Source organism: Megascapheus bottae, chromosome 16, assembly GCF_031878675.1.
Source record: "Megascapheus bottae isolate mThoBot1 chromosome 16, mThoBot2.hap1, whole genome shotgun sequence".
Classification (NCBI taxonomy): Eukaryota; Metazoa; Chordata; class Mammalia; order Rodentia; family Geomyidae; genus Megascapheus; species Megascapheus bottae.
The window spans coordinates 27,376,848-27,390,679 of NC_143524.1; the positions used below are offsets into that span (position 1 = coordinate 27,376,848).

The window sequence follows — 13,832 nt, forward strand, 5'->3', positions numbered from 1 at the left end:
TTTCATGTGTCCTTTTAAATTCTTCTTTTATTAATATAGTATTTAACAAACATTGCACCTTTTCCATAGTTCTTTCCTGTTCTGAATGGTATATATTAGCTCTGGAAGAGTGTAAATTTATTTGCAAAATATATGTCTGACAATCTTGAGAATATGCCTCTTATATATTAATACATAATATATTTATAAATGTTTGGATATAATATAATACAAATATATCACACATTATGGAGGAGCTATATATGAGCCATTAAAGGAAAAAAAGGAAATAATGACTACTTGTATTAGGAATTTTAGTTCAGAGTTTGTGACTCACACATCTCCAAAGAAACCATAAATCTATATTGCACTGGATTATATAAATCTAAAACTAATAATATTCAATTTACCTTACTAATACATTCCGAAAGTAGTATTATCACACTCATATTAGTGGTGAAAACTTGGTTCAAGTTCTCCATTTGGTGTTACAAAATAGAAATTCAGTCAAATCCAACATGTTGAATTTTAGAATTTTTAGAGCCAATCTAGACAATGTTTCAGGTATTATGCTATAAATATGGAAAAGATATGTTTTTTATTATTAGGCATAGTTTTATACAGTAAATTTCATTTCACAAAGAAATAATCAGAGTTTGTTGAAAAATTGCTCAAGGTCCCATGTGCATTGAATAGTTGGCACAAGATAGGATTTTCAATTGTTCCATTGAATTTCACAGTTGTACTCTCTCATATGATTCTTGGCCTTGGTTATCTGACCTTTAGCCATAGATTCCCCCACAGATCCAAATCAGTAGTATTAGAATGGAGTTGATATACTCAGGAAGCCATTTGATTTTATAATATTTAATTATTTATCTATTAATTTTCCCCAAGTAATTTTTACTGAATGTGCTCTGATTTTCCAGTCACATTGTTTATTTTAATATAAAAATCATTGCCCAAGGGACAATCTATTGACAATTATGTCCTGAATTTCCTTTATCATTAGGTTGCCCTTCTACTATTATACCTACTTTGAAAAATTACTTAATGCTCTTGTAAAGGTGTTTATACAGGTGAGTTATTGTTACATACATATTATAAAGTAGAGTATAGCTTTTTTCCTTCCTTCCTTCCTTCTTTTCTTCCTTCCTTTTTTCCTTCCTTCCTTCCTTTTTTTTCTTTCTTTTTTGCCTTTTCTTTTTTGGTACTGAGGATTGAACCCAGAATGTGGCACTTGCTAGGCAAGCCACTGCTTCATCCCAGGCCAAAACTACATTTTCTTTTTTGAACAATGTCATCCATTCCTTCAATTCTCCAGTTTCTTTCTCTCTCTCCTGCCCATGAGTTGTGTAGTTCATTTTCAGCATAGTGTCTCTTGCATTTGTCCACTCTTTATCCCATCATTTCTGTGCCTCTCTGTATCTTCCAAAAGATATAGATAAACATGACAAAAGGATATGAAAACAAAAATAGTAAGAAAGAATGAAAAACCCCTGCTTTTGTTTTCTGGAGTTCTTTTTCATGAATAATAGTTTATATAGTCACCTTCACAGAGCTATTGTATCTATGTGATCCTTTCCAAAAATATCCCTGAGAAAATATGACTAAAGATCTGAATAGTTTATCACATCCCAGTGTATGATTTTTCTTTTATTATATAGTTTGTTTAGTTGTAAATTTATAGCACATTCTGGTTACCAAAAATGGGGGAATTCATGCAATATATGTTTATTTGCTGTAAAAACAAACAAACAAACGAACTATCCACACTGGATAATGTACCTTGGAAATCTGGCAAGAAGAGCGCATCTGTTCCACCATTTGGTAAAATGATTTCAAGGCATGCAGGCCTGTAACCCTACTCAGCATGGAATTTGAGGACATGACTCAAATACTAGACCACTTGCTTTGCAATTACAAGAGTCAAGTTCATTTTCCAGTCCCAAAAATAACCACAGAAAACAAAAACAAAGCATAAACACAAAATAAATCAGCATCAGCCTACAGAAATCAAAAAAGGAAAAATGAAAAAAGAAACATATGTATGTATACTATTTAGGTAAAGGAGATTAAACCTATTTTTAGAGATAGTTTTGCTATACGACACACTGATGAATTCTCTGATGAAATAAATAATAGATATTATCTCAAGAAATAAGTGGAAGTGATGGTATCATGCCACAAATACTCCAATTTGTAGATTACATATAGTCATCCTCAAGCTGTTTCTCTTGTTTAATATGCTTCGCATCTCTTGTCATCTTCCCTCTGCACAATACCTTTAGGTAATTTCATGTATTTGCATATGCGTTGGAGGATGCTTCCTTCACAGCATTAGAACAAAATTAGTAAGTACCTACTTGATAGCTATCTATTCATTTGGTTTTGTGAAGCACATTAAAACAATAACAAGTTGAAAATGAGTTGATTTGACTTTGTCATAAAAATATAACTTTGCTGTAAATTCCCTTGTTGCCTTCCTTATGTTAGTGAGTAAATGCTAATGCGGAGTACTTCATTTCTCTCTCCCTGCATCTCATTTAAACTTGAGACCTTACCAGTTTTATGATGCTAAACTTTGTAATTCAATTTCCATTTTCTGTACCATAAATTCATTGTCCTAATTTGCTGATTTCTACTTTAATAAGGATCATTTTCTGCAAAATTCAAATATAATTTCCTGGTTAATAGGTTTGCACTTCATCATCGTTTACAAACACGTGATATCTAAACAAAAATATTGCAAATATCTAATTTATCCGTATGTATGTATCTATGTATGCATGTATGGTGTATGTTTGTGTTTACTTTACCTGCTATAATGTTAGGGGCTTGTTCTTATTATGCAGGTCCTCTAAATTTTTAGCCATTTCTCTTTCCCACTTTGTGCATTCAGAATTATTTTTCACTAATTCATTATCTGTAACCTAAATAGTTTGAAATATGGAATCCTAAATTTAAAATATATTTAAATATTAATAAAATGATGCAGTATTCTTCTGTTACAAACATCCCCTTGCAATTATTTTGTTTCCCTGGAATGATATGGTTGCACCCTGCAAAAGGACAGATCCTTACCATCCAACCTCATCAACATCAGAACTTATAACCATTGTGGTTTACAAACAAAGGAAAGATTGGTGGACTCTAAAACTTCTTTTATTTAGGGCCTCATGAATGCTAGGCAACAACTCTGCCACTAAGCCACATTCTCAGAGCAACTATTAAGCTTTAAATGAGAACTTAAAAACATGCATTTTCTGTCTTCTAAATAAAGAGTATAGTTGGAAGAGGAATACTCAGTAAATGTCAGTAATTCTCCAGAAGTATTGTCTGGGTACTGACAAATGTCAGGGTAGATCGATGAGGTAAGCACAGAGATGCACCTGAGAACTCACTACATTGAAATATCACATAAGCTCAAAAGTAGACAAGTGGCATCAACATTCAGCTGCCAAAGCACTGATTATTAAGAAAACTAGTTTTACTAATTGGAAAAGGAATAAAATCATTCACATCAGAAAAAAGCAGGCAATGATGGATAGAAATTTTAATAATTGAGATAAAGATAATTCACATGAAACTCATGCCATAATTCTATGCTGTAAGATTAAAAACCATATGTATAATGTAGGGGCTAAAATATACACAGTTTTTTTTATTTTTTCTAGTAAAGCATTATCATTTCTCCCTCCAACTGCAGTAAGCTTAAAAATAATTAAATCACATATACATAAGTGTATGCATAGAAGGTATATACATAAATATGTGTGCATTACCTATATATTAATACAAAGGAATAAAATGCACAGTAATAAAATATAAGATTACAAACTGATTTCTTAAGAGAAATAAAAATACCGCCATTGGAAACTGTGTTGTCATTTTTCATGTAGAAACCAAACACAGTTAATTTAGACACATTTTGCAAATTTTGGTTACAAATTCCATTGAAATAAGTATTTAAAGGGAAGTTTAACAGTCATAGAAATTGATGAGTGGTAGAGTGCTTGTCTAATAGGAAAGAGGTCTAAATTTCATACCACAGTATTACCCACAAACAGCAACAACAACAAAATGAATTGGACATTACAAAAAAATGAAAGTATGCAAGTTTGTACAAATATAAGGGAAAATGAAAAACAATTACAATTTTAAGTTCTCAGATCACAATAACCCTATGAGATCTGCACTATGAGGGATAATAGGATTTTCACACATTTCTGATTGGGGCACACCACTGCAGTCAGAATTAACCCTCTCTGAAGGACTACCAATTAAATGGCTGAATTTGGGAAGGTGTTGTAGCTCAGTGGTAGAGCAATTGCCTAACACATGCAAGGACTGTGCTTTGATATCACACTATTATACAACACAAAGACATGCTCTTTTTATTGTATATCCATATAGCATTATACTATTCAGGTTTAAAAAATATTATCTGTATATTTTCTCCACAGGTATTAAGCTCCAAACACACATAAAATTCAATTCCCACCACTATTAAAAGGTAAAGACTCTGGGAGAAAACATAAACAGGAGACAGATTATTAATGCTAATCTCTGAATTAGGGTTTTCTGTAGTACATTCACTTAGATTTACTGAACTTCATCTTAAACAATTGGATTTTTGTTATTGGTTTTTGAAAAATGCGTAAATTGCCAAATCCAGCTTGTTTCAATTCTCCTTGCCGCTTTCTATGATAAGTGAAGAACAACAATAAACATTCATTTATTTCAATGCCAGGATAAGGACTTTTATTCCTAGAAAATAAAAGCATGGTTCCAGTAATGGATTCAACAACCAATTATATTTTGGGTGGAAGGTAAATTTCACATGTACATAAAATGCAAATCTTATAAGAACCCTTAGTAAGGTCAAACTGGAATCTTAGCAGGTATATGACTTTTGGTAGCTGCATGGTTTACCAATTTTAAGAATTTTTTGTGAGAAATATGAAACAACACATATCTTCATAGTGTTCTTGCCTGAGTAACAAACTCAGAAAATATAGAATGCAGAGTTTTTAGGAAAGGGAGAGGAAAACCCTAAAGGAAAGTGCCAGATTTAATTGTTTTCCAATTTTGCAATTTGAAATCCTATGTAGGTGTTCTCTATGATCATATATAATAAATTTTGAGGATGGCACATAAGTTAATATTATATTTCAAAGCATGAATCAAAGGTACCTTGCTCTTTACCCTGGCGTCTGGAATCTTTGCAGCAATTGTCCTCTGTGGATGTAACATCTGAGAAGGATTTGATGTGATTAGACTCAAAGGGGGTGGTTGATCACGGAAAACAGATGACAGACAGAGTTGTACAGTTTCCTTCATAGCTTTCATTTGTGACTCCTAAAGAGAACAAGACACACAGAGAGAGGCATTAACATCTTTAAGTATGGATCTACTCATCATTCTCCATCTTTATTTCACTGATGTTTACTCCTCCCCACAAATAACAAAACAGTTTGGAATGCAATTGTTTTAGTCTGTAACTCTTATTTCAGCCTACTATTTAATTCATGACTAGGTAACCTCCAGAAACTAATATGTGTCATTTTGTACATTTATTTTTGCTTCATTTGTGTTCCAGATAGAATTTCCAATTGGTTGCCCATGATTTAACCTGTTCCTACTGTGTCACCCATATAACTGGTTTATAGGTATGGGCTAATTTGTGAAAACATCCTCAAATCATGAACCTCTTGATCTCTGCCTCCTGAATAGTGGGAATTACAGACATGAAATCACTGTGACTTGCCTTCAAGTGATATAATTTCAATCATGATAGTTTCCTGGGACATAAATATTCTACAGGTCACTAGAAAGTGAATGTTCTCTGAGACACATACTGTCTTTCTGTTGGCATGAACTTCCCTACTGAGCATGACTTCCATCTCAATGAAGTCCTTGTGTTTCTCAGTTAATACTACACTTCTTTTTTCCCCATGGAGTGGGACACAGAATCTTGTTTCTTGTAGAATGAATTACCTGTGGGAGCTGTTAGGTAATAATGGAAGTTAACGTATCGAGTGAATATCATTTTTTAAAATTATATAACATTTCTTTATCCATTTTGCATATTGAATAGCTAATCCGGGGCCAGGAGTTTGGCCTAGTGGTAGCGTGCTTGCCTAGCATGCACGAAGACCAGGGTTCGATTCCTCGGTACCAAATACATAGAAAAAAAAAAAGCCGAAAATGGTGCTGAGGCTCAAGTGGTAGGGCTCTAGCCTTGAGAAAGTCCAAGGACAGTGCTTAGGCCCTGAGCTTAAGCCCAGGACTGGCAATAAATAAATAAATAAATAAATAAATAAATAAATAAATAAATAACTAGCTAATCCATTTCAACATGTCTGAAACTGGTGTTGTTATGACTACCTTGTTCAAAAAATGAAGAGTCAAAATTTTAACAGAAAAATTTCTAATTTACACCCTCAAATCAACAGAAAGCCTAAGTAATCTTTCCCCCAGATTCTACTGGTAAAGGACCTTGAAATGATAAGTTCCCAAACCAAAGATTCATGCAACTTTGGGGAAAACTAATTCAATATTCTTATAGCTAAGAAAAACTGAGGCAGGAAGTGCTGAAATAACCTGAATTAGGAACATGCCCTGGGACCATGAGAGACAGGAGAGGAGATGGTACAGTAGTCTCCTCCCAGAAGCTTGTTGATCCTACAGGGAAATCCATAATTAATCAAACACGATGTTTAAAACTGAATTCCTCCAACTCCTTGGCAGCTATAACCATGATTCAAAATATTCTGAACCTATCACTTTGCATTTGTTTCCTTTAGACGACATGCTTACATTATGGCTTCTAGTATAATTTAGTACCTGTAAATTAAGAGCCTGTGGCTGCTTTTCCTAAGGTTTTGATGACAATTCCATGAGGAGGACTGGGACCACTATATGAAACTAAAATAGCATTACATTATAATTAATGGTGCTCAGGATAGTCAGTGTTTGAAGCTGCAGGCTAAATACTATTTATTTTGAGGCTTGCAAGAGCAAGATGTTCTTTGATAAATATGATGTAAACAATAGTACTCAACTTTGCTTTAGTTCCTAAATCAGCTCTCTCCTGAGGTAAGTCCTGTTTTTTGCTGTCATTTTCCCTCCTGACCAAAACAATTTACCAAAATTGTTTTACCATATGCTAAATGTGGTGAATGAAGGTACTTAACTAAAATGCTCATTGTCAGAGTGTGTAGACATGTGGTTAAATGGACATACATCTCTGCAAACAACCTGTGCTTTCTGCCTTATTGCATTCATGTGTAGCATTGAATAAACATGGAATATCCTTATCACACTTTTTCCTTCCAGAGCTGTTTTTTTTTCCAAGAGATTACAAACCAAGATACAGTAAAGCTACCAGCACAACCATATTCCCTGCAGCACTGTGCCCCCATAGCCAAGGAAATAAAATCAGAAACCCCTGAGTGGATGAATGGATCAATAAAATATCATATATATATACATATATGTACATATATATGTATATACATATGTATATATATATAGGTATCATCTCAGGTATGAAAAATATTTGCATGTGTACTATGTGCTATTTAAAGCTAATTATAAATGAACATACATAATTGGTGAGAAGGGGAAATTAGGAAAGTATCATTTTAAGTAGGCAACATTGGTACTTTTCTAAAAAAGAAATTACATATTAACATTTTTTGTCTTTTTTAGTATTGGGGATTGAATGTGGCACTTGTGAGGCAAGTCCTTTGCCACTGAGCTACATTCAGCTCAACATGTTAATTTCTAACAATAGTTATATACCTAGTAAAGTCTCCTAGGTTCATAATTTCTTTTATTTATGTAAATCAAAGTTCATCGTGTATCTCTGTTGCTCTTAATTCCTTTACACTTTCTCAGAAAGATCTGGATAAACATTAGATGTTGGCTATGGAAAGACTATGGGGATTTGAAAACTATTTTTCCCTAATTTTACTTTTGCCACAAACCAATTCTATGATCCCTGGAATCCCATTCAAAGTATTTGGATCCTTGTTCCAGTGGTCCCAGGTCTCTCATACACAGCATGAATAGTATTCACATTCCTTTATGGTCTTGTATTTGTTTCTTTATTCAAATCACAGAGTATTATACCCCTGCTACATGCCAGACATGGAGGCAAGGCTGTAAGTGCTCCTTGTATTATTGTTAAAACTTGCTTTGCCTAACTTGTATTTTCTGCAGTAATGTGTGATTTCCTGGGTGAAATTTTGAGAGGCACATCTTGCACAAACACATTTTATGTGATTATCTGGGAGATGTCCATGTTGTAAACACATTTGTTTATATTACACTTGCTGATTGTAGCTATAATTTATAAGATATTGCCCAATAAATAATATAGTGTTTGAAAACCCAGGGTTGTTGTTAGAGCTAGACATGCTTATAGTTTAACATAGAGTGGCACACTCAGGCCTCTTTCATTAAGCTAGTCAGTCCTGAAGACTAAGATGAAATGTGGGAATTTTCACATGGTGAATTTTAGGTTAATTTATGAAAAATAACCAAGACAAAATGTTTCTAGCATTTAGACACCTGCAAAGTTCAAATAAGGTTCACATAAAGATGATGTAAGTAGTGAAGCACAATTACATTAAACTCTATTTTTATCCATATTGAAAAGTGCACGGGGAGGGGACAGGAGGAGTGAAAATGAAAGAAAATATTAGAAGGGGTATCAATGTTCAAGAAGTAATGTACCCACTACCTAATGAATGCAACTGTTAATCCTCTGTACATTACCCTGACAATAAAAAGAAGAAAGAACAGGGCTGTATTTTATATTTGGTTTTACCATTGCAATTTATATTCCTCTTTTATGTCTTACAAATGATTTGCTGAGGTGAATCTCTAAATGCATCATATGTTCTTTTTTCATATATTTTATTGTACATGATATTTGCCAGATAGATGGTGCATTAATTCCCCTACATTGATAACCTTTTATATGTCTTGGTCCCCATTTCCCTCCCCCCCACCCCCACCCCTCATCTTGTTTTCCCCCGTTCCCTAGCCAATTTCAAATAACCAAATACAAATATATACAGATATATAAGGTAACAAAGTGAGATACTGTGACAATATGAGATAACCAAGGGACAGCAAAAGAGGTGAGAGATAACATAGTACCTTAACAACAGCAATCATTCATTATATGGCTTATGTTTTTGTATCCTAGAGATCCTTTCATTTAGCATCCTACTATGTGGCCTTTTGTATCAAGGTTTTGCTCTATTGCAAATCTCTGTTAGGAGAGCCCAAGGTTTCTACTGATTATGACAAGTGAGGGAAACCATTGAGCCTAAGTTCCTGAGTCTGGCTTACTTCACTTAATATGATCTTTTCTAAGTCTTTCCATTTCCTAACAAATGGGGCAATGTTCTTATAGTTCAGAGCACAAAAAGAAGTGGTGAAATTCTTTAGGCAAAGACAAAATATCTGCATATAAAAGCAGCAATACATATCACTAAATAAAAGTCATGCTGTGTGAGTTTACTGAGTGTTTCCATGTGCCTGGCATTACTCCTAGGACTTTAATTTTTTGATGCATATAATCTTCTCACCATCAACCTACCTGGAAGGTAGGTTGTATTATAGAGCAAGTAAAGCATAAAAAGCTTGAAGGATTTAAACACAGAGTAATGTAAGAGTTTTGATTTAAACACAAGAAATAGTGCTTCTGAGACAATCATTTTAACCACTACAACCCTTAGCCTTACAGCCTGAATCTAGGCAATGCTATGATGTTGATGTGATCAAATTATAACTCACCATTAATGTGTAGAATGTCTATATCATTAAATTTGAGCCTTATAATATACATATTCATTTTCTGTAACTCTATGGATTCATGCTTCAAGGTACAATTATTTCTTGGATATTTTTTTACAGGAAAGAATGACAATAAGAACATTTATTCACATGCTTTTTCTATGTCCCATATCACCACCTAAGAGAGTGTTAACAATAAAAATGCTTTTAAAAGAGTATCTCAAAGCCATTTAGCTATTGACTTAACAAAACAAATATGTGAAGTCAAATCAAGAAGTATTTCAATATAATGGTCAGAGATTAAGATGTCTGACTGTCATCAGCGTATCTTAAGAGCTCAACATCCCATTGCTACATAATGAAGTAAAAGGCAAAAGAATATTCTTAGGAGAGGCTCACTAAGTCTCAAGAGCTATGTGCAGATATACGATCATGTAAAATAATGTGCATTGAAATGAACTCAAAGGATGAAAGCAAGAGATTTTTTCTTTATTTTATTGTTTGTGGTTCTTTTTTTATTTTATACTTCATTCCTTTTTTGTTGTTCTTTCTATTTTCTATTTCTGTATCCTTTGTTTTGTATATAATATTATCTGATTTTGGGAGAATGATAGTGGGACAAAGGATGAACCAACTCACTAGACTGTTGGAAATGAATTATAGGACTTGAATGAAAATTGAGAGGGAAACCTGGGAGAGAATGAGCAAGGGGGTAACACTGTTCAAAAGGAAATGTACCCGTTAACTGACTTATGACAATGTAACCTCTCTGTAATGACCTTTATCATAAAAATTTAAATAGTTTAAAAACAGTAATGAATGTTTGAAGAGTAGTGGCAATTACATCAAAGAAATATTTTAGTAAACTATAAGATTGCCATTTTCTGATTATGATCACTTCTGAAAGAGTTAATGTAATACGTGGCATCACAAATTCAGATATAATCAGAATTTCATATGTATTCACATAAACTTCTTTATCAGCTATAAAATTAGTCTAGATAAAACAAAAGATGCCTGGCCTACTCTATTAAGGCAGTAGTCAAAATAATTAACACTTAACTATTAATGGTTTGAATAAATTAAAATATGGCAATCATAAAGGAATTACAATGTTAACATATCTAAGTATTATTATTTTTTTGTTGCATGTAAGGTTTGAAATCAGGGCCTAGGCACTATCCCTGATCTCTTTTTGCTCAAACCCTAGTACTCTACCATTTTGAGCCACATATCCATTTCCAATTTTTGAGTGGTTAATTGGAGAAAATATTAATGGGTACTTTTCTGCCTATGCGGGCTTTGAGATATGATCCTCAGATCTCAGCTACCTGAGTAGGTACAATGACAGACATCAGCCACCTATGCCCAGCAAAATTCTAGTTAAGAGCAAATGAGGAAAATTATACAGCCTGTGATTATATGGGTCTGTTTTACATCACATAAGGTAATTGTTTCTAAGTCTATATCTATTATATAGATATACATATAAATATATAGCTCTATATAGAGAAATATTTTGTACATATCACATTTTCTGATGCATTCATTAATTGAGAGGCATCTGTGCTGACTCCATATTTTGGCTGTGGTAAGCAATGCATATCTTTGAACTGGTAATTTTAGTGTACCCTTTTGTGGACTATCAGATATATTCCTGGAGTAGAACTGAAGGGGTATAAGGTAATTATAAGCTTAATCTTTCACATAACCTGAATAATGCTTTCTAGAGTAGTCAAACAAGTTAACATTCCCACTAACATTGTAGTAGTGTTCCCTTTTAGCTATTTCCCCACCAGAATCTGTTATTGCTATTTTTCTTGATAATGGCCATTCTAACTGTGGTGAGGTAGAATCTAAATGATGTTTTGATTTGCTTTTTTTTTTTTTTGGCCCCTTCCTTCCTTCCTTCCTTCCTTCCTTCCTTCCTTCCTTCCTTCCTTCCTTCCTTCTTTCTCTCTTTTTCTTTCTTTCTTTTCTTTCTCTCTCTTTCTTCCTTTCTTCCTTTCCTTCCTTCCTTCCTTCTTTATTTCTTTCCTTGTTTTGCCAGTCCTGTGGCTTTTAACTCAGGGCCTGGGCACAGCCCGAGTGCTCTACCACTTGAACCTCAGCACTACTACTTGTTTTTTCTTTTTATTTTTCTGTGTATGTGATACAAAGGATTTCACCCAGGTCTTTGTGCATGCTAGGGAAATACTCAGCACTATGCCAAACTACTGGCCCTGTTTTTATCTCTTCTTATGAGAAGTCTCTCTTTGAACTCTTAGCCAATTTATTAATTAGTTTGTTGTTTCTTTGAGGGTTTAACTTTGGAGGACTTAATTTTTTGAACTCTTGCATTTATTTTAAATATGAGGCCCTTGTCTGACACATATGTAGTAAAAATCTCCCATTCTGTGGGCTTTCCATTTATCTTTATTTATGTATGACATTGTCATTCAGGAACTCTGCACTTTGATGCCATCCCATTTAACCAATAACTCCTTCATTTTTATGTGAATTGATCTATTCCTAGAAACTCTAGAGTTTCTACTACCTTTTCTATAATATTTACATGATATCTGAGCTTACATTGAGGTATTTGATCCATTTAGTATTGATTTGGGTGCAGGTTGGTATGTAAGGATCTAGCTTCAATTTTCTGTATGTTTTTTTTTTCCAGAACCTTTTGTTGAAGAGGCATGGTAATTTTTTGGTTCCTGTATCAAATATTATGTGCTTATAGACCTGTGTGTAAATTGGGGGCCTTCTATTCTTTCCCTTGGTTATCGAGACTTTTTGTGCCAGTACCAGGGTGTTTTCATTACTAGAGAGTTTTTGAAGTTTGATGTTGAAATTCCTCCAACATTGTTCTTCTGGCTAGACTGATTTGCGATTTACCTATATTTATTATCCCATATGAACTTATGGATTTCTCTATATATAGAATAGAAGAATGTTGCTGGGCTATTACACTTGACAGGTATTACAAATACCTTTGGGTGGTATTGATCTTTTCATGATGTTAACATTTCCAATCTTGAAGAAAGGAAGGTTGTTCCATTTCCTTAAATCTGCAATAATTTCATTTTTTTCAGGTTTAAAGTTTTTCAAAATAGAGGTCCTTCACATCTTTGGTTAATTCCTAGATATTTTGGGGACTATTAAAAATGGAGTTGCTTACCTGATTTCAGTCTCAGTGTTCTCATTGTTGACTTACAGGAAGGTACTGAAGTTTTAGGGTTAATTTCTATTGGGGTTATTTTCAAAGGCACACACATTAGTAGCAATTCTCAAGTACACATTTAAAAGCTAGTTAGGGAATATGGCTATCAGTGACTGGTCCTATTGTCTCATAACTTATTCATTCATACTTAAAGTAAAAATCTACTTCGGTAGATTTTAAAATAAGTTTACTTGCGATATTGTGGTATAAATGTACCAGGAAGATAGGAATAAATCCATGATGTCACAGAAATGGAACCTTTAATTTACTGCGACACAAAAAAAGGAAAACACTAGTGTCTGTGGAGAATATCAAATATTCATGGATATCATAAAACTATATTTTATGTATTGTATGTAGTTTCATTAATAAATCAGAAGAAGCAGTGAGTATCTACCAGTAATTTTTTTGCTAAAAAAATGTCCATGAAGTTACTCAGGAGGCTGAGATCAGAGGATCTAGGTTCAAAGATAGCCTGGCACAAAAGGACCTGAGACTCTTATCCCCAACTAACCTCTAGAAAACAGCAGCTGGGGCTTGGCTCAAGGGTAGGATGTTAGTCTTGGGCTGAAGAGCTTGTGGACAATGCCTAGGCCCAGCGATAGTGCTGTAGCCTTGAGCTGAAGAGCTCAGGGATAGAGCCCAGGATGAGTTCAAGCCCCATGACCCCCAACCCCGCACCCCCCAAAAAAAGTCCATGGATTTACACTTACCCTGTCTAGTGCTGCTTTCTCCAATTCATTTTTGGCTACAGCTAATTTCTGTTCCAGATCAGTCAGTTGTTGAGCCTGCAAGATGGAAAAAAAAAGCACAATCTCCAGTAAATTCTACA

At 33.9% G+C, this 13,832-nt stretch overlaps 1 protein-coding gene across 1 annotated transcript in view; it reads right to left on the minus strand.

Annotated features, from left to right (window-relative positions):
- Positions 1 to 13,832, minus strand: part of Luzp2 (leucine zipper protein 2) — a 289,657-nt gene that overhangs the window by 26,527 nt on the left and 249,298 nt on the right. The window contains exons 8-9 of the mRNA XM_090347985.1: positions 13,714 to 13,788; positions 5,176 to 5,340 (exon numbers count right to left, since the gene is read on the minus strand). Coding sequence (XP_090204111.1) covers positions 5,176 to 5,340; positions 13,714 to 13,788 — 240 coding nt within the window. The remainder of the gene's footprint in view (positions 1 to 5,175; positions 5,341 to 13,713; positions 13,789 to 13,832) is intronic.